General features: G+C 49.3%; 1 protein-coding gene across 2 annotated transcripts in view; it reads right to left on the bottom strand.

Moving 5' to 3' along the window:
- Positions 1-6,151: 6,151 nt before the first annotated feature.
- CMSS1 (cms1 ribosomal small subunit homolog) overlaps positions 6,152-21,049 on the bottom strand; it is a 940,652-nt gene continuing 925,754 nt past the window's right edge. For both annotated transcript variants that reach the window (XM_086934451.1, XM_086934453.1), the window contains one exon: positions 6,152-6,428. In XM_086934451.1, the coding sequence (XP_086790577.1) occupies positions 6,345-6,428 (84 nt within the window). In that variant the 3' untranslated portion in view covers positions 6,152-6,344. The remainder of the gene's footprint in view (positions 6,429-21,049) is intronic.

Here is a 21,049-nt window from a genome sequence, read left to right on the forward strand (position 1 = left end):
ACAGGGACGATTCCTTTCACGATTGTCGTCGGTGATAGCGCCATGGCCGGGTGTGCCACTTTTACTTGGAGGCGATTTTCATTGTGTACTGGATGTTGCGTTGGATCGCTCGTTCCCTCCATTAGCAAATGCGCCGGCGAGTGGAGTGCTAAAGGCGCTCACAGAATGGGCAGCACAGTGGGACTTGCATGATGTCTGGCGCACTCGGAACCCTAACACGATAATTTATTCGTACTACTCGGGTGCCCACGCGCTGCATGTCCGACTAGACAGGTTTATGTTATCGAGCGATTTACTCCCCCATGTCACAGACACCGGTTATTTGGGTCGCACTCACTCTGACCACAACCCACACACCCTGGACTTTGCATGGGAACGCCCCCGCCCGCCAGTGCCTACATGGCGACTCCAAGCGGATGTCTTATTAGATGCCCCATATAGGGAGGCGCTCTCGAACCGCATTCTGCAGTATTCTGAGAAAAATAACGGCACTGCATCTACCCCGCAAGTTGAGTGGGATGCGTTTAAGGTAGTCACACGGGGCAACTGCCTGGGCATGCAGGCGGGTATGCGGGGCCAGGTGGAAAGAGACTTGACGAGTGTAGAATCCACCTTACTAGCTGGTGAACGGGAGGCAGCTGAGGGTGACGAAGCGAGATTGGTGACAGCCCGAGAGCAGCACACTCGACTTTTAGACAGGCTAAAGAACCTGAATTATGCAGCCCATTCGGCGCGCACACATCACGCTGGGGACAAACCGGGCAAACTGTTATCTTGGCTGATACGACGGGTTACCCAAACCGCGCCAGTACTGTCAATATGTACCACACAGGGCACCACAGTCTATACACAGAGGGCTATACACAAGGCCTTCACAAGCTCTCTATCGCTCCCGGTTGCAGGTCACTGAGGATGACATCTCAGTATACCTGTCAGCGTTACCCCTGCCAACGGCTACTAATGCGCAACGGGAGTTAGGCGCATCGCTCGAGACAGAAGAGATTCAAACAGTCATCTTTTCCCTCTCCAATGGCAAGACCCCAGGGCCGTATGGACTGCCTGCGGAGTTCTATAAGGCCTACTCCTCATACCCAAACTACTGCGGATATATAAGGCAGCAATAGAAGTCTCTGCCCTCCCGCCAACCCTGAACGAGGCAAATGTAATATCTCTCTTGAAGCCGGGCAGAGATGGACTCAGTATGGGTTCATACAGGCCGCTTGCCCTCCTCAATACAGACTATAAGATCCTGGCGTCTACACTAGCCCAAAGATTTGCGCCCCTGGTACCTACTCTGGTACATGCTGACCAGAACGGTTTTGTGCCAACCCGCAGTACGTCTTACAACATCAGACGCCTGGTTAGAGCGCAAAGCCTAGCCACGTCCCAATGGCCTCACTCGGGGTGTTTGGTTCTCGATCTAGAGAAAGCATTTGACTCCGTGGAGTGGCCCTACCTGATGCAGGTGCTGAAGAAGTTTGGCTTGGGTGATGCCTACCTTCAGATGGCGGAACTTCTCTGCCAAGATCCTGTGGTGTGGGTTCGCACGGGCAGACTCCTATCAGACTTGGTCCGAGTCCGCAGAGGCACTAGGCAAGGGTGCCCCCTCTCCCCCTTAATCTTTGCTCTCATGATGGAGCCCTTGGCGACACAACTCTGCGCCTCCGGCGCAGATTGGGGTATCCCTTAGGCGGATGGGCTACACTCGGTGTCTCTATATGCAGATGATTTACTGATCTACGTCAGAGATCTGACTTGTTTTCCGCGCGTGCTGGCCTCCATATTCAGCAACTTCGGGGACGTGTCGGGACTCCGAGTTAACTGGGCAAAACCAGGAGTATATTCTTTTGCTACAGACACGCCAGAAAGCAACATCGTAGTAATGGGTGAAAGACTCGTCTGGTATCCAACTGTCTTCCGCTATTTAGGGATTCATATTTATCATGACCCTGCTGAGCTACTGGAGGGTAACCTCACGAGGGCCATTTCGTCACTCGCGGCACAGGTGACATTTTGGAATTCCCTTCCATTAAATGTCCCAAGTCGGATTACCCTTACCAAAATGATAGCGCTGCCTAAGCTGTTGTACTTTTATGCCAATCTTCCGGTGTATATCCCGGCCCGAATATTCCGAGAGCTGGAAACTCTGACCAGGCGATTAATCTGGAATGCGGGGCGACCCAGAGTTGCGTTAAAGACGCTATATGCTGCAACGATAAGTGGGGGCTTATCTGTCCCTAATCAGGAGCTCTATTACCTGGCAGCGCAACTGAAGTGGGTTGCCTACTGGTTGAGTGGAAAGAACTTGAGCAATACAGCCTCGGGCGACGCCGTCATGACGGTTGCGCAGATACACGCGCTGTTTCACCCCTTAGCTAAGGTACGCTGCCCAGATCAACTGCACCTTGAGGTGGCGAGGAAGTGCTATATGAGAAGCCTAAAGCTTACAAGCTCTGACAAACCATATGCCCCTAATCTACCACTGTTGGGGACGCCTTGGGAAGGAGGCACGCTTACGGAGACAGCGCTAGGCAGTTGGACGAACGCTGATTTAGAGAGCTTGGGAGACCTATTTGCAGAAGGCACTCTACTCTCGTTTGAGACCCTGGCAGCCAACACGGGACTGCCTCCTGGACAATTTCTGACGCATGCGACACTTATCCGCCTGCTAACGCAAGCCTGGGGTGACCTAACAGAGGAACTGCCAGCTCACTTACTGATTCAGTACTTGCAAGTGATGGGAAATGGCTCCCACATAGTGCACTGGCTCGTCCAAGCACTACACACACACACACACAATTTTCATCACAGCGCCTACGAGACAAATGGACTGTAGATAGAGGCCACGCCTGGACCGATAAAGAATGGGTGTTGGTGCTGGCTGGGGCGATGAATGTTCCACACAACTCCCGTTTTAAGATCATACAGTATTATATTGTGCACCGTGCGTACTTATCCCCCGGATAAAATCAACCAATACTTTGGCCTAGACTCATCAGCATGTCCCAGATGCGGACTTGTGGATGCGCAACTTCTACACATGCTCTGGATGTGCCCTCTTCTAAATGATTACTGGAAATCAGTGTCGTCCTCTTTGGCAGCAGCGACAGGGGGTGGCTTGCCACACACATGGGAAGCTTGCCTGTTAGGCCTGTTTAAGCGGACGGCACGGACAAAGGTCCAGACTAGATTTTGGGACCTGGGGCTGATAACTGCGAAACGCCTTATCACCAAGCGCTGGAAGAATAGTACACCCCCACAACAAATACACTGCCGTAATTCGTTTGACAATTGGGCACGGGCGGAGAGTGTAGCCTTACACAGAGAGGAGACGGCGGGACTACGCATGTATCCCATAGCGCAAGACTGGGACAACGCCCTGGCTGCTGATCATCAAGTGTGCCTGCAGAAGGGTATTATTTACACTCAGGTGCCCTATAGACCGCTGGCCCGACTGTGCTCCCCCCTCCTCCCTCCCCAATCCCCCCCCACTCCTTCATCCCCCTCCCTGCATGCGTGTCTCTCACCCCTGTAGGCGCCAAATTGGGTCTCTAGGTTGGCTTTCTCGTCCTCTCCCCCATTCCTCATTACACCTGCTTCTCTTCGTATCGAACAGCCCCCACTACAGACACGGTACCACACATGCCTGCTCCTGACTGTCCCGCCTGTACCACACATTAATCGTTTTGACTTTACCCAGTATTTAATCCCTACAATCCCAGGTTGTTATTCATAGATTCTAGTTTCGAACAAAAGAATTGAATATATACTGCATAGATGACACGCTTGACTTTGCTCTGAACCACAGATATAATATAGCAGATGTCCCAACCTATCCATTTCACTGGTGAGAGGTGGGGAAACGAATGGTTTATTCAGTGAACTGTTGTTGTTGATTCATGATTTTTCCTTTATTTATTACACAACCATAGCTAATGGCCTTGTCACGCTGTTCACACTATTTTGCTTTTATTATCACGTCTCTTAATTGTACTCATTAATGTGTCTGCACAATTGATACAACATGTAACGCTTATACTGCGCCATGACTATGTTATTTGCTCACGTATGTGTACATGCCAAAAGAAAAAGAAAATGCAATAAAAGATATTAAAAAAAATAAAAATTAAATGTTGATGTGCTGAACTAAGCGATCTGTGTGGCGTATAGTAGAGAATTATTTTCCGGATGTAATGGGCCCCCAGCTCATGAAGTGCTTTAAAAGCGAGAACTAGGGCTTAGAAGAGAATTCTGGACTGAACCGGTAACCAGTGTAGTTTCTTCAAATGGTGAGAAATCCGTTCTCTGATCCCTAACTTGAGGACTGAGTAATGTCAGGTTACTTACCGGTAATATTCATTACTCAGTCGTAGCCCTCCCGGTCACAGTCCTGGTTCACATCTCTCCCTCCCTGTTCGGCTTCTTGTGCTTGGTGGTACAGGATGTGGATAGGGGGGGGTCAAGGGTTATATGCCACAGGATGTGGGAGTAGCCTGGAGGGAAGGGATGGGCTTTGAGTTTTGCTTGGAAGTTCTGGTGGGAGGAGCTATGTTCATGTGGTTTGGACTGTGACGGGGAGGGCTACAACTCGGAGTAATGAATATTACTGGTAAGTAACCGGACATTGCTGCAGCGTTGACCGTGCAACCATATGAGGCAGTAATCTGTAAAAGGAGGGAACCGCACCAAAGGCCTGGTGTTTCCAAGTGAATGCCACTGTAAATGCCGGCCATGTGAAGCCGTGTGGCTCCTGGGGGAGCACAGGCAGACAAGAGCTGTGGTGTGAGAGAAGAACTCCCCCAGTGGCAGCCGCCACGACGGCTGTGACTGCAAAACCGCAGTTCCTACAAGCTTGGGCTCCTGCACAGCGGCGGCGACTTCAGCGTTTCGCATGGAAAGGCGGGGCCGGAAGGAGCTTCCTGCCAGTAGCGTAGCCTCTCATCAGCAGCGTCTCTGCTACTCATGTAAAATTATGCGTTTTCCCTTTGATTCTTTCACGTTTTCTTTATTTTACCTTAGTTTATTTACTCGAGTAATACTTTTGTCTTCCTTCGATATTTTCCGTTTGAGTTTTCCAAGAAGGTTTTTTCAAACTCTGCTCCTTTTTTGGTAGCTGAGTCTTTTAGTAGAGAAGGTATAATTTCTCCTGTGCAAAAATACGTTTGTGTTAGTTTTTTCTATTTTTTTTGTTTCTCTATTTATTTCTAAAGGGATTTTGTTTAGCAGTCCTGTCAGAAAAAAAAAACATTTTTTTGCGATTTTTTTTAAAAACATCATGCCAATTATTTACCTTGTAGAGCATTCCCAGAACGGAGATCTGAAGTTTGCTGTATTATTTTATGGAGCTAAAATCTTGATTCAGATTTGCCTGATTTAGGCTGCTGTAATATTAGTCTCTAGATAGTTGACCACTTGATTTTAAGACAATTTATGTGTTTCCTGCATACAAGTTTTCATTAACAGATTGCAAATTATACTTCTTCCTTACTAAGAAATGTTTATGTAATCTGTTATGACATCTGAATGTGCTTTCCCTTTTCGAGAGGTAGAGGTCACTGCTGTATAGTTTTACCCTGAGTTTGTCTGTCACATGTGCCTTAGTCAGAGAACTCCTCACAAGTGTCCACAATGTGGCGGACTCTGTTATATATTTCTTGTAATTCTAATCATTTTCTGAGTAAAAATATGTATGTGTATCAGTGCAAATGTACTTTTTTTGCATGGTTGAATGTTATATTTAATTTACCTCCTTATTTTGTAGATACATATGGTTCTAGAAAAATAGGAAACAGTTGCCTTCATGGATTGCAAAGGAACAGAATCAGATTTTGTATGTGTTCCTAAACAAATTTAAAAACAATTGTATTCATTTACAACAAGCTTTAAAACAAAAGCATTTTTTAAAAGTGTGAAATACATATATATAGCACTATGTAGAAACATGCCTTAAATGCATTTTTCGTAGAAGTATGTTAATAGCAATATGCTGTGAAGTAAAGGGATGGCTGACATTATGTCTTGAGGAACTCGAAGGAAAGCTTGGTGGCAGGACTACTACAAAGGAAATATAGAACAAATTCCATTCATATATCATAAGACAATATAAGCTGTTGTAATATTATACTACTAAACAAAAACACCATACAGCAGAAAATGTGCATTTGTACTTTATTGTTAAAAGATGGCAGAGGAGCAAATCAACAACACATCATATTATTCAAAGAGTTATAAAATAGTCAATGGAACCAGCAATTTCACACAATACGTCCCTATTGCAAATACAAATGTTTATTACTGTTACTCGTATAAAACTTAATTTTAAGAACAGACATCCACGTGAGTAATCAAAAAAGGCCAAGTTTCAAGGATCCAGCTCTACATGCGGCAGTAATCCCTCCTTCTAGAAGTTCAATGGTCTCCTTCTTCACCTACACAAAACAAAGAGAATAAAGCATCAAGAGAGTTCGTGAAACCACCAGTAAACAATTGCTGCTTGTTGGTAAGCACTGTGGGAAGACCAATTCTTTGTGTTACATTTTTGTTGGGAGCAGGGACAGAGACAATTGAAGGCAATTGCTAAGTGGTCAATTGCTCAGAGCCCCCATCTTCCAGGAGTTCCCCTGGTGGAGTCGTTCTTCTCTCAATAGAACCTCTATTTCTCTATCGCAACCTCTTTCTCTGTCTCAGCCTACTTCTGCCTAAGACTATGTTTCTCTCTACTAAGTAACATATTAAGGATTTGGTGGCCCCAGCTAAGACATATTTCGGTTGTTTTTGTGCGATTTTTTAAAAAAAAATGTAACAAATAATTCAATACTGTTTGGCACTGTGCGTGCTTGAATAAGTATAAAATAAGTACTAACATTAAAAAAAAGTATCAGAACCCCCCCATAAATGTCTTGCCCAGGGCCTCAAAAATCCTTAATATGGGGGGAAATTTAACAATGAGCATTCACCTTGAAAAAAGTAGAAAAGAGAAGCAAAGGCATTCATGAAATGTAATGAATGCAGCTAACAGACACTTAAACCTTTATTAGGTTTAGTCTTCATAAACAAATTGCATACTAAAAGAACAAGTTACTTACCTTCAGTAATGATATATCTGTAAGAAACATTAGTAGTGATTGACTCCTTACCTTAGAATTACCCCCAGGAGTCAGACTGGATCCGGAAAGATTTTCGTCAGCAGTACCCCTGCGCGTTGTTACCAACCCCGGTGATGGGTCTGCGAACCAAGATCACACCAGAGAGTCCTGGAGAACAGAACGGCCAAAGAAGCCTTCTCTCTGGACTTGGCTGTCCTGGCAATAATGCTCAGTAAACATGTGCAGGGAGGTACACATCGCTGCCTGACAGATGTCTTGCAGGAGGACACCACGTCCCAATGCAGTAGTGGCTGCAGTAGCTCTGGTGGAATGAGCACGCAGTCCCACCGGAGGTTCCTTTTAAGCCAACGAGTAACAGGCTTTGATACACAAGACAACCAAGCAGGAGATCCTCCTCTTGTGTACCGCCCAACCTTTCTTGGTGCCAGCGTAGCCAACAAAGAGTAGGACATCCACCCGGAACTGTTGTGTGCGGTTGAGATAAAATGAGAGCGCACGCTTTGGGTCCAGACGGTGGAGCCTCTCTTCCTCCATGGAAGGATGCAGAGGTGGAAAGAAGATGGGCAGGGTTATAGTCTGCCCAATATGCAAGGCCTTAACAACTTTTGGCAACAAGCATTTACAATGCAATGGTTTCGCCTTTGGAAAAGTTAGAGCTATTGGCATTGCTCATGACATTTCTTTTTTTTTTTTACTTATAAATAAATGGCATTGTTATTTACATTGCCAACCTCAATGAAGGAATGAAGGTCGAAGTCTCACAATGCCTGTCTCACAAGGCACACAGATACACAGCAGTCACCCACTTCACAAAGCATAACATACACTCAACATCCGGCATCACAAGATATAAAATGCACTGCAGTAACTTATGCAAAACGCACAAAGTGTGCAGGAGACCCCACAAAACGATTTTCAACCTATTCTAATTGTACAACACAGCAGCATGCTCCACAACAAGGTAAAGCCAGTACAACATGCAAACGTCCTCCACACAATATAAAATAAAGAAGGATGTGGCACTACAGCCAGAGCTGCTGATCATGGAAATGGGGAGTCAAGTTTGAGTCTTGTTGTCGGCTCAACAGCCTGTGATTCTGGGCAAATCAAGTAATATCGTCCTATAAAATGAATGCGACCTTGTGTAATGTAAATGGCGCTCGTGTGAAGCACTGGGGTCGAGTTTGCGCTATATGAAACTGCAAAAAAAGACCACCACATACACTGCAACCTACCCCTACCATGCAAAAATATTCAAGTGTGCCCTACTAAATACACAACAGCAGGCTTGTATATAGGAAGAGGAGTTCCATGGGACTCAGTACAAGCTGAGTAGGCATGCACACATGTTTACATGCCTATTGGTTGCAACTCCTTCTAAAGCATGCTTCCCTTCCCACATCGCGAGCAATCAATAAAGTGTCCACTCCAGAACCAACTTCCCTGCTCCTAAAAACATAAGACATAGAAGATCTACACTTCAATATTTTTGCAAATCCTCTCTGTGCTTCTAAATTTAGGGAACTTCAATTACATTTGCATGTGTGATCAGAATTCTTAATGGGCCTGTTTTATGATTGTTCTGAAAACTAAGGCAAAGGAGAGGGTCGAAGAAAGCACAACAAGTACTCCATTGCAACGGCCACCCAATACCCTGTCCACAAAACCAAATGTCTGCCAACCCAATTTTGAATATATTCCGCAAGACATTTCTAATCAAGCTTGCAATGTTTGAAGCAGACAGAGGTGCAGCACGGTACAGGCGGTGGCAGGAGCCACGGTGCAGCCAATTTCGGCTTTTAAAGCACAGCTGGAAGCCTTTGTTCAAACAGACATGTCTCAACTATGGCCGAGTCGAGCGATCCTCCTAACCACGGTCATTCATCATGCCCACAGTCGCCTACACCGTCTGAATAGCAACAATTTACTTCAAGAGCTTAAGTCAATAAATCCATCAGAGAACATGAAAGGCCTGCGTTTATTAATATAAAAACCATTGGCAAAGTAAACAGACCTGACACGTAATGCAGCCATACTCCAGGGGAGGGATGGACACACGAAGAGGAAGAAAGCCTACACCGCTGACCAATAACAAGAAAATGGGCGTGACAATAAGCCAAGCATTAATACACAATGGATGGTCTCTAGGCGCACCGAGAAAAAACACAAGGTCTCGGAGAGACAGCAAATGCACTGTCTAGGCAATGCCCAAAAACGTTCAACCCAAGACCTCCATGAACAAAGTAGTCAGGATGGCAAAGTAGTTCAACTGACAGCCGACCAGCATTTCACCACAGCTCAGTTTGGATCTTATCAGTGGAGGTCACTGAACTGCGCCCATAATCTCAAGAGACACGCCCCCGCCAGCCCTGCCTCGAAGGGATCACAGAGGTAAGGGAGGCTCTCTCTCTGGCCGCACCAGGAGCAGCACAGCCGAGGCACTAGTCAAGCCACACACAAGAGGGTGGAGGGTCAGTGTCACCCCACAGATGCAGGCGTGGACTCATCCTAGTGACAAGCATTTGTGGGAGGGCAGCCTCATACAGTGTGTCAGTGAGGGCCCACCCTCTACAGTCTATGGAAAGGTTTGAATGAAGCCTTCATGGGGGGGGCACCATGTGTTGATCTGTTTATGGGTGGAGGCTCAGGTCCCAGGAGGGTGGAGCAGGTTATGTGTGGATGCATGGAAGGGTTTGAATGAAGCCTTCGTGTGGGGTGTGAGGGCACCATGTGGTGATCTGTTTATGGGTGGAGGCCGAGGTCTCTCTGTAGAATGGGTGGGCGTGAGTGGGGGCCACCTCCAGGTCTCAGGAGGGCGGAGCAGGTTATGAGTGCAGCCCTGCGTAGGGTCAACAGGTGCACAGCCAGCACGTGAGCTCCAGGGACATGCAGGGGCGAGTCCAATGCCAACCAGGGGGTCATGTGCCCCCCACCATGCGTGCCAGGGCCGCAGGCTCTTATGCCCCTCCCCCCGGCCTCTATAGCCTCTCCAGCAGGCAGAGGGGCTCGAGGCACACCTTGCACGCCCCTGCACCTCTCTGCAGGAACAGAGAGGGGACCCCCAACCACCCTAGAAGAAAACATAACCCCCATCAGGGAGAACCTGCTGCAAACATCTCCACTCCCACCCCAGCATGTCAAAGGGTCATGAGGAAGCCCAGCCCCCGCCCCTCCAGGCTCACCCTGTTGCTCCCCCCCTTCTGAAAGAAAGGAGCCCCTGGCCCCCCATCCACTGGCAGACCCCTCCCTTCCCCGCCCGGACCGACCCTTGCCCACCCTGAAGAGTGACCCACGTGAGGTTGGGGGGACTCACCTTGCACCAGCCGCTTCATCTCGTTGTACCGGGCCCACATGAAGTTCTTGCCCTCCTGGGACGGAAAGGGGGCCGGGGCCGCCGAGGAGAAGCTGCGGCCGCCGCCGTGGGCTGGCTGCGGGGTGGCGGGCAGGGGGGAGGCGGGGGCGCAGGCCGCGCCCGCCCCGCACGGGGAGCCCTCGCTGCCGCTGGCCGTGGCGTAGGAGGCCCAGGCGGCCCCGCGAGGGCCACCACTCCTCACGGCAAACCGCCAGAACGCGAGCGCGCCGCCAGCCATGGCCGCTGCGGATTGGACGGAGGGCGCGAGGCGCTAGCGCGTGAAGGCCCCTGCGTGGATCGCTCGCGCTGCTACCACGCGCACACCGTGCAAATCGCCTCCCACTGCCTCGTGCAACCACTCCGGACGTTCGATGGGACTCTTAACTGTGAGCGCCTCGCGCCGGGCCAGATCCTTCACCCAACCCTCTGGAGCTAACCACGCCCTCTTTCTTTCTAACACCCCGCCCATAGCAGAGCTCGAGCCAACCCCTCCTGTCTAGCCTGCCTTAGTAACATGAGGGGCGCGAGACCAAGGCTCGGAGCCCGGACACCGTCACGCCGTCCCTAAACCAATAGAAAAGTAACAAGCACCTACGAGGACAGGGGGGGGCGGGAGAGGAACGGACGGCGGGAGGGGGCGGGAGAGGACACAGGGGGCGGGAGGGGGGCGGGAAAGGACACGGACGTCGGGAGGGAGGCGGGAAACGTGGGGACGGCGGGAGGAGGGACACAAGGCAGGACAGCAGCAAGCACGGCCCGGCCGGACCAGATTCGGGGGCGTTCCCGGCTTTTGGCTGACGTATCATGACGTAGCCAAAAGCCAAAGATTCTCGGGAACGCCCCCGTGTCTGGTCCAGCCATGACGGACGCCTCTCTGTTCCAATGGCTAGGCTCCATTTATGGAGCTAGCCAATGGGACGGGGGGCGTGTTCCAGAGTGCTTACTGTAATCAATAGATTTCTCTGGAGGCGGAGCCTAACGGCTCCGTCCCCCAGCGAAACCTAAAAAGGAAGGACTGGGCCTGATCACAACCTTGTCCGGATGGGCTGATAGGAAAGGAGGCTTACAAGAAAAAGCCTGGACTCACTCACTCGCCTAGCGGAGGTGATAGCCACCAGGAAGGCGGTTTTCAAGGTCAAGAGACGAAGAGGACGGTTGTGAAGAGGCTCAAAGGGAGCGCACATCAAGTATGTAAGAACCAGGTTTAAGTACCACTGAGGCATCACGAAAGAAATAGAAAGAAAATTGTGTGTAATGCCTTTGAGAAATCTATTTACAACAGGGGACTTGAAAAGAGAGGGCTGATCAGGGAGCCTGAGAAAGGTCGAAATAGTAGAAAGATAGCCCTTGATAGTGCCCAGAGCAGAGCCCTGCTGGGTCAAAGAAAGAAGTAACAGTAGTACTTCAGAAAGAGGGGCAGAAAGGGGATCCACAGCCTTTGCTGTGCACCATGCCACAAATTTGTTCCACCTACTGGCATATACCACTTTAGTGGAGGGATGCCAGACTGCCAGAATGACATCACAAACTTCAGGAGGCAAGTCGAAAGGAATCAAGTGCCGCCAGTGGCGTAGCTAGGGGGGGCGAGGGGGGCGGACTGCCCCAGGCGGCACTGTTTTGGGGGCGGCGGCTGCGCGGCACTGGTGGTCCGTTGAGGCGGCCTTTATCATTTATTTGGGAACACTCACTGTCCCCAAATAAATAATAAAGGCCGCCGCAACGGACCACCAGTGCCGCACGGCCGCCGAGCCGCCCTGTTTGAAGTGCAAGCAAGTTCACCTGCTTACGCACGCGGCACGCACGCACACGCAAGCTGCACGTACTGGTGTGGCAAGTGCGCGAATCGCGACCGGGTCACTGAGGTCAGGACATGCAGTCTCCTGGGCAATGCCAACCTCCCATGCACTGCCGGGCGGTATGCTGCCTCTTCTGGCGCCCTGCCCCTCGTGCACGGTAGGAGCGGGGCCGGCCTGCCGTTGCAATATATGAATTCAATGGCTGTATAGCCGAGACAGGTCACATGAAGGCGGGCGGCAGGAGGTGCAAACTGGCAGCCGTTATGCTCAGAAGGCAAATCCCGCCGCTGACTGTAGTTGAAGTTCCCAAGGCACCACTAGTGTTCTATGTAGCGCTGAGGTGCCAATAATGTATGCAGCCCCCTCAGCCGATCACGCCACACGAGAGAATTCCTGCAGCTGAGCCTCAAGAATTCTGCGTGAGTCCTGATTAGACCACGGCCGAGCTGTGTGAGTAGTAGTGTCAAGGTAATTAACTTCATTTAACTTCCCTCACCCCGCCCACCATCCTTAGCTCTCTCGTAACAATCCTCACCATTAGAAAGAAAAATAAAGTAGCTTCGGTTTGCAGCCATCTGAGATAACACTGTCTTTCAAGCCGAGATGACTTACTTCACAGTACTTCGTTTATTCTCTTAATTTTTTACATTCTATGCGCATTTGATAGCAATCCTTGACTTCAGCCCTATTATGATTGTGGATGAAATGTTTACTGTACCCTTAGCAGGCAGGCTGAACAGTCTTCCTGAAAAATGTCATCATGTTTTGCTTTGTTTCTTAGCATTTAATTTCTTCGCCGACTTCCTCTTTGTTTTTCATAATTACGTAATTATTACATTTTGTTTATTTTGAAATGGGCAGCTATGGATTTTATTTTATCCTCAGTAAAATAGAACGCACACAGGAAGCGTGCTACCTGGATCGTATTAAAGCGCTATAAAGTCTGCATGCTCATTTCAAATCCATTATGTGAAAAAAATATCCAAAATGGAGTTGCCATTATTTTGAAAATAATGCTCTACAAAAGAAGACGCCCTTCTTACATTTTACTAGAATGTTTATAGCAGATGAAACGTACTGGATATTTATTGTTTGAAATGAAGTTATGTTTACTGAGATAAAGATTGGGAATGGTAGAATGCAGACTAGTGAAGGGACTCTTGAATACCAACTGAAGTTGTTATATTATCATGCTTTTTTCTACCCCATCGGGGATATGTAAACGAGTGGATGCTGTTCATGAAGGTTTAAATACTGGGGGTGTGTGTTCGTGTGTGTGTGTTCTTCCTTACTTTGGATTAACTATTTAGTCCATGTAGTGCCCTTATATAGAGGTAGCACAGCGGACGGAAGAGTCAAAGCACTCCAAGTGGAAAGTTAAGCGAGGAGGAAAAAATATGTGGCACGTGTCATTTTCAGCAGTGTGTCTTCTGATGGAGGAGCACTGTGCAAGGGATCCTCGTCATTCCAGGAGACTGTTACTCAGAAGGATATTTTCTGAGAATCCGTCACGAGACTCCAAACAGATGTTTAAATTACCACTACTTTACCCACCATGGTGGACTATATACAACTAAGTCTTCTGTAGCAAAAATATTTTTTATCACCCTCAGGAAACACAACCAAATTCAAACCCTAACCACGCATAAACTCTTTATCCTTACACTACGCCTTGCCCACACTCTAATATGTACAGTGTCACCAACACTTTAACGTACCTTAATAGTACTACTCCCCACTACTTGTAGATCTGTGAATGACTGCTGCTTACTGCTCTGCCTGCGTTGCTGATTTTCCTGCAAGGTGCCTGCTCCACTGTCAGTGGGTTGCGAAGTGGGCATGGTGCAGGATCCTTGCTGATTTTGTTTTTGTTGTGGCCGGCACCATAGGGAAGTCAGATGAGAGCACATCTTTAATATGGCTCTCATGCTCCTAGCCCCCCTACCCCCAGACAGCATAATGACTGTCTTTCACTGACGCTGCAGGCCGCCCTTATAATATGTTGGTCACACTCAAGGAGCTGAGAGGCCGCAAGTACATACCGCTTACTGTCTACCATATTTCTTATATGAACAATTCCTATACTGCAGCACTTCAGCTTGACACTGAGGAAGCGCTATAATGTGTGATAATTATATATAATGTGGTGAGTTGGAGACTTGGCTTACCCTTGATTTATGGCACCATAGGCTGCTGTAAAAGGCAAACTTCACCCGGACTTGAGCACCTTGGATTGTGACTTGATTTTGCTTGCGAGAAAGTGTCACTCATAGTAGTTGAAACGTCACTCATAATTACATTGAAATTATGAAAATGTCACACATAGCAATCTGAAACCTTGGCAGCTATGAAGGTTATGCTGAATACCTGAATGCTATTTCCACGGCCACCAAAATTACGCATTACCTCCTCACCCGTCTTACTCCTCCCAATCCTTACCCATATTAGTGATTGTTTTGCACATGCAGGCTTTGTTTACCAATCTCAGCAATGGCATTAAAAAAAAGTACCCAATATAACTTCATCCTATGACTTTACTGTTCCCTCCTCTAGAAAAGGAGAAAGTACACATCCGAACTTCTTGTATTATCCAGGGTATATAAAAATGAAGCTGTAGTCAGTTTGCGTGTGTATGAAGAGGGAGGGTCGCTAACTAGAACTGTGACAAGTAATAAAGATTACTAGTAATTAAACTGATCATTACCTCCTCGCCCATCGTCCTCGCTCCATTTCCCACATATATGCGATATTACCCAAGAACATCAAACAGCTGGTGTACCAGTTCAAATTAAAACTCTTTAGTCATATATTCAGCAACACCAGTGATTTATTCACATTTATAATTTTAGCTATTCTCATGTACGCTGATGATGAGGTATGTTAATTGAATAACCATGTTTTTAGGCCCTTCTTGAAATCCTGCAGGGTGGCAGTCTGTGTGTTCTCCTTTGTAATGCCGGACACTGGTGTATTCGACTGTGTTGCCGTGGACCTTGTCATGTATGTGCATGTAACTTGCATGATCGAGGTAACTATTGGATGCAATACTACGTGTCTCTCGGGCCATCCCCCCCCCCCCACCCCCCCTAGGGGCGGCAATCTGAGGGATAGCCCCGGGCGCCACAGGCTCTAGCTACGCCCCTGAGTGCCGCCGCTCAATCACCACGCAAAGAGGTGGAGGCTGGACAGGTTCGGGTAGAGGACCGTCCCCAGCTGCTGCAACAGAAGATCCTCCCGAAGAGGTAGTCTTATCGGAGGATCGATGCTCATACTGAGTAGCTCAGGATACCATACTCTTCGAGCCCAGTTCGGAGCCACAAGGATGACTTGTGCCCATTCGCACCTGATCTTCTTCAGCACTCTGGGCAGAAGTGGTACAGGCAGAATGGCAAACAACAGACTGCAACTCCACTCAAAAGCGTTGTCGAGCGAGTGCCGCCTTGGAAATTCCAATGCGCAGAACTGATGACATTGCGCGTTCTCTTCGGTGGCGAATAGATCTAACCAAGGCTCTTCCCACTGCTGAAAGAGACCTTGCACTACCTCTGAGTAAAGACGCCATTCGTGATCCACCATGCACTTGCGGGCGAGTTAGTCTGCCCTGGCGTTCAGAGAATCTGCCAGGTGTTGAAACACCAGGAAAATGCCCTGATGTTCCAGCCATGTCCAGAGACACAGAGCCTCCTGACATAGGGTCCACGACCCCACCCCACCCTGTTTGTTGCAGTACCACATGGCGGTGGTGTTGTCTGTGAACACCTGCACTACTCTCCCCTTGACAGAGGGAAGGAATGCTTTCAGTGCAAGCCGGATCGCCCGAAGCTCCAGAAGGTTGATATGGAGCTTGGACTCTGCCAGAGATCAGAGGCCTCTGATCTCCGCCTCTCCCATATGGCCGCCCCATTCCAGGAGGGACGCATCCGTCACCATTGTAAGCTCCGGTTGGGGAAGGGAGAGGGATCTGCCGTCGACCCAACGTCGGTTTGTGAGCCACCACTGCAACTGTCCTGCACTGCCCTCCGACATCTGGACATGATCGGACAGGTTCCCCTGATGCTGCACCCACTGGAAATTCAGGTCCCACTGCAGAGCCCGCATATGCCATCTGACATGATCGATCAGCAGGATACAGGAGGCCATGAGGCCCAGCAGCCTCAGAGTCACTCTGACCAAAACCCGGGACAAGGGCTGAAAGATCGGAATCAGAGCCCGAATATCCCAGACTCGCTGTTCTGGAGGATAAACCCGTAATTGCGCAGTGTCCAGAACCGCTCTGATAAAGAGGACCTTCTGAGAGGGAACCACGTGTGACTTCGGCACGTTGATGGAAAAACCCAGCAAATGCAAGAGTTCGGCTGTAGTCTGGAGGTGGGAGCGGACTGCCTGGGAAAAGCCCACCTTCAACAACCAGTTGTCAAGATAGGGGAAGACTGATACCCCTGATCTGCGCAGATGAGCTGCGACCACCACCATCACGTTCGTGAACACCCGAGGGGCACTGGTAAGGCCAAAAGGGAGCATGGTGAACTGAAAATGCTCGTGGCCTACCGTGAACCGCAGGTAACGCCAGTGGGCCAGCACTGGGATGTGGAAATAAGCATCCTGCAAGTCCAGCGCTACCATCCAGTCTTGCGGATCGAGAGCAGACAAGACCTGAGCCAGAGAGAGCATCTTGAACTTCTCTTTGCGGAGGAAGCAATTGACATTCCGGAGGTCTAAGTTAGGACGCAGGCCCTTGTCCTTCTTGGGCACCAGAAAGTAGTGGGAATAGCAACCACGACCTACTTCTGACGTCAGAACGCGCTCGATGGCCCCCTTGGCCACAACTTCCTGCTGAAGAAGCACCAAGTGATTCCCCGACATGCGATGGTACCGAGGTGGCATGGCTGGAGGGGTAGTCTCGAAGGGGAGGGAGTAGCCGCTCTGGGCTATCTTTAAAACCCACTTGTCCGAAGTGATAGTGTGCCAATGGGGGAGGTGGTGGTGAAGCCTGCCACCCACTGGCGTATGATGGACCTGAAAGTTCGGACTAGGAAGGTTTGGAGGCAGAGGTGGTCGAGGTGGAGGTGGGCTGACCCGTTCTTGGTCCGTATGGCGGAACCCGCGTCCGCAGCCGCGCTGAGATTGTTGCTGCGCAGGCTTGTGACTCTGTTGCGAACACTGCGGGCGCCCTTCCTGTGCCACGGAAGGAACAAAAAGCAGGTGGCGGAGGAGGGTGGACTGAAGACAGCCCCAAGGACTTGGCAGGAGCCTGTGAGTACCTAAACCACTCCAACGTGCTGTCTGCTTTGGCGCCGAAGAGGCGACGGCCATCTAAGGGCATGTCCATAAGTGTGTTTTCGACATCCCCCAAACATCGAGTTGTCCTCAACCAGGTGTGGAGTCGAACCACCACTGTCATCGCAATCGTGGGGCCAACACACCAGGCAGGGCACACCCTAGATCTGATACTAGCTAATTTCCCCACAGTTACTTGTCTACCTCCCACCCAAGTCAGCTGGACTGACCATTTTATCATTGAATTCTACACCCCTCACCCCAAACCTGCTCTCCATGGGCCGATTTCCCTTCCAAGCGAACAACGTCAATGGCACAAAGTCAACGAAATTGCATTTAAAGATAAATTCACAGAAGCCTCCATTACCACATCTGAGAATATTGAAAGCGCCCTCAAGAAGTTCGAAACAGCAACTAAGGCTGCCATTGACACCTTAGCCCCCTTAAAACAATTTAGACCCCGCCAGCCAACAAGCAAGAAATATGGTTCTCTGATGACCTCAGGGCACTAAAACAAGCAGCTAGGAAGCTAGAGAAGAAATGGAGAACCTCCCACCTGGCGACTGACAGGAGCCTCTACTGGGACTCATTATCCACCTATCACAAAGCCATCCTTACTGCGCGAAAAACCCACATAGAATCCCAAATCACAGCCGCAGGCAACTCCCCTAGGGTCCTATATCAAGTACTACAATCCTTTGTCAAACCTGTAGCATGTGAAAGCTCTGAGCTGGCATCACAACAGCTCTGTGACGAAATATCTCTATTTTTTTCTAACAAAATAGATACCATCTATGAGAAAATAGTCAACTCCAACAATGCAATGACTAACGACGCAGCTCTAGCTTATCACAACACAGAACACAATCAAAACATACACACCCTAGACATTTTTCCCCCTATCACTCCAAAGGAGTTATCAGTACTCACCACGCAGATCAAAAGCGGCAGCCCGGATGATATTATTCCAGCCAGACTAATGCCCACCTTACTGGAAATACTATGCCCTACGATTGAAAAACTTGTCAATCTGTCACTTAGTACAGGCTCCGTCCCCAGAGAATGGAAGCAGGCACTAGTAAGGCCTATTAGGAAAAACACTGCCACACCATGGACCGATCTAGCCAATCTCAGGCCCATCTCCCTGCTATCGTTTTTGGGAAAACTTACTGAAAAATATGTCAACCAACATTTACCAGCTACATCGAAATAGCTGGCAGCCTGGACTACTCCCAATCAGGTTTCAGGCCGATACACAGCACAGAGTCCACCCTCCTGTCTGTTACTGACGATTTGCACATGTTCCAGGACAAAGGCTACTCTGTGATCCTAGTGTTACTGGATCTGTCGGCAGCGTTTGACACCGTGTCACATAACATCCTTATTGACCGGCTGTCGAACGTGGTAATCAAGAACAAAGCCCTTGCCTGGCTAAGGAGCTTCTTATCCGATCGCACCCAGACTGTCACCATGGGTGCATATCGATCAGCGGAGGTAGAGATTTCAAAAGGGGTGCCACAGGGCTCCTGTTTGAGCCCAACATCTTTAACATCTACGTGGCACCCCTGGCAAGAGTGATGCGCAAATTCGGTTTCATCCCCGTGTCATATGCGGATGACACGCAGCTCCTCTTTCCCTTCAAAACCCTCACCTCTGAACTAAGGAACTCCTCTGAACTAAGGAACTCCTTCTCAGCAGGCATGAAGGCTGTAGCACAATGGATGTCCACCAACTATCTACAGTGCAACGTCAGCAAGACTGAAGTTATGCTGTTCGGAGAGGCCAAAATACTGTGGACCCCGGATTGGTGGCCACCTGATCTTGGTACGGTCCCAGAACCCAAACAGGTCGTCAAAAATCTGGGGATCCGCCTTGATCAGGAATTATCGCTCAAACAACACAGCAACTATGTTGCAGGCTCATGCTTTCACACCATTAGCCTGCTGCGCAAAGTCTTTCCCCTGCTGCCTGACTCATTCAGGAAAACCCTAGTGCAGGCCCTTATATTGAGTCGAATCGACTACTGCAATGGCTTGCTTCTTTCCGCCAATGAGGGAGTGTTGGCTAGACTCCAGGTAATTCAAAATACAGAGGCTCGCCTAGTCCTCAATGCCCATCCAAGAACAGCATCTAAGCCCCTCCTAGACAAACTGCACTGGCTCTCTATTTGACAAAGGACAAAATTCAAAATATGCTGTCTGATTCACAAGAGCGTAAATGGACAAGGCCCTACCTACCTGGAACAGAAATGTACTCCTTACATCCCTCCCAGATCGCTCAGATCCAGTAAGAGCCATCTACTGGTAGTGCCTCGCGCCAAGAAGGCTAGGCATGGAGGCAAAGCCCTATCAGTAGTAGGACCCACACTGTGGAACAGACTCCCTCTAACTCTCAGACTATGCTCCGAACATCTGAAATTCAGGAAAGAACTTAAAACCCTGCTGTTTAAAAATGAGATCTAGTTCCAGCTTTACTCATTCCTGTGTGTATGTCAGCCGGCCCAAAAGCACAGAGATACTCCAGCTGGAGTCGATTCAAGCGCTATAAAAAACTCATAAATAAATAAATAAATAAATAAATCGATCTGCCCAGTGAGTCGATGGTGTAAAGGCCACAACGAATGATGAACTTAGCTGCATCTCTCCCCTCTGCAACAGCCGGGGAGAGAGCTGGCCGGGCCTCCTCCGGACACTGAGGCAGCACGTTTGCCACCGTATCCCACAGAAAGTGGGAATAACGGCCCAAGAGGCATGCAGTGTAACGGATCACAGCGCAGAACTGGTGGAAGAGAAAATGTTCTTTCTGAACTGATCCAGTTTCTTGGATTCCCTATCCGGTGGTGCAGAAGGGAATGTGGTCGGGAAGCAGAGGCTTCGACAACCAAGCTCTCGGGGTGGGGTGTTGGAAGAGGATAATGGGGTCACCCAGAGCCGGGGGATGGCGTCGGCCCACGTTTCTATCCACAGGAGCCCCTGTGGTGGGCCTGGACCAGGTGCCCAAAAGAACATCGGAAAGTGCTTCGTTGAAGGGTAGCAACGGCTCTGCAGAAGTAGCCGCTGGCTGAAGCACTTCTGTCAGGAGGTTAGTCCTGATGGCCACAGTAGGGAGCATGAGGTGTAGTGCCTCATCCGCCCTACGCAATACTACAGCATAACTAGCGCCCTCCTCCATAGCCACGGTAGGAGAAGACAGTATGCCAAGGTCTAGTGAGGTATCCAGACCACTGGCTTCCCCCAACTTCTCTGCCCAGTCCTGATCATCCTCACAATCAGCTGCGAGAGGGTCCTCAGATCTCTCCCAGTCCTCCCCTTCCTCCTCAGGCCGTTCCACATGCCTAAAATAAAGAGCAGGGACATGGGGATAGAAATCCCCGAGCAACGTCAAGAACGGAATCGACCGACGCCGGCCCGACGTTGTGTCCCCTTCAGGGCTAAAACCGGGGGCGACATCTTCCCAGGAGCGGGCGACGTTAGAAGTGGTGCCGGTGTGGTCGACATTGGTGGAGGTGTTATGAGGTC

This window comes from Lissotriton vulgaris, chromosome 8 (genome assembly GCF_964263255.1).
Source record: "Lissotriton vulgaris chromosome 8, aLisVul1.2, whole genome shotgun sequence".
Classification (NCBI taxonomy): domain Eukaryota; kingdom Metazoa; phylum Chordata; class Amphibia; order Caudata; family Salamandridae; genus Lissotriton; species Lissotriton vulgaris.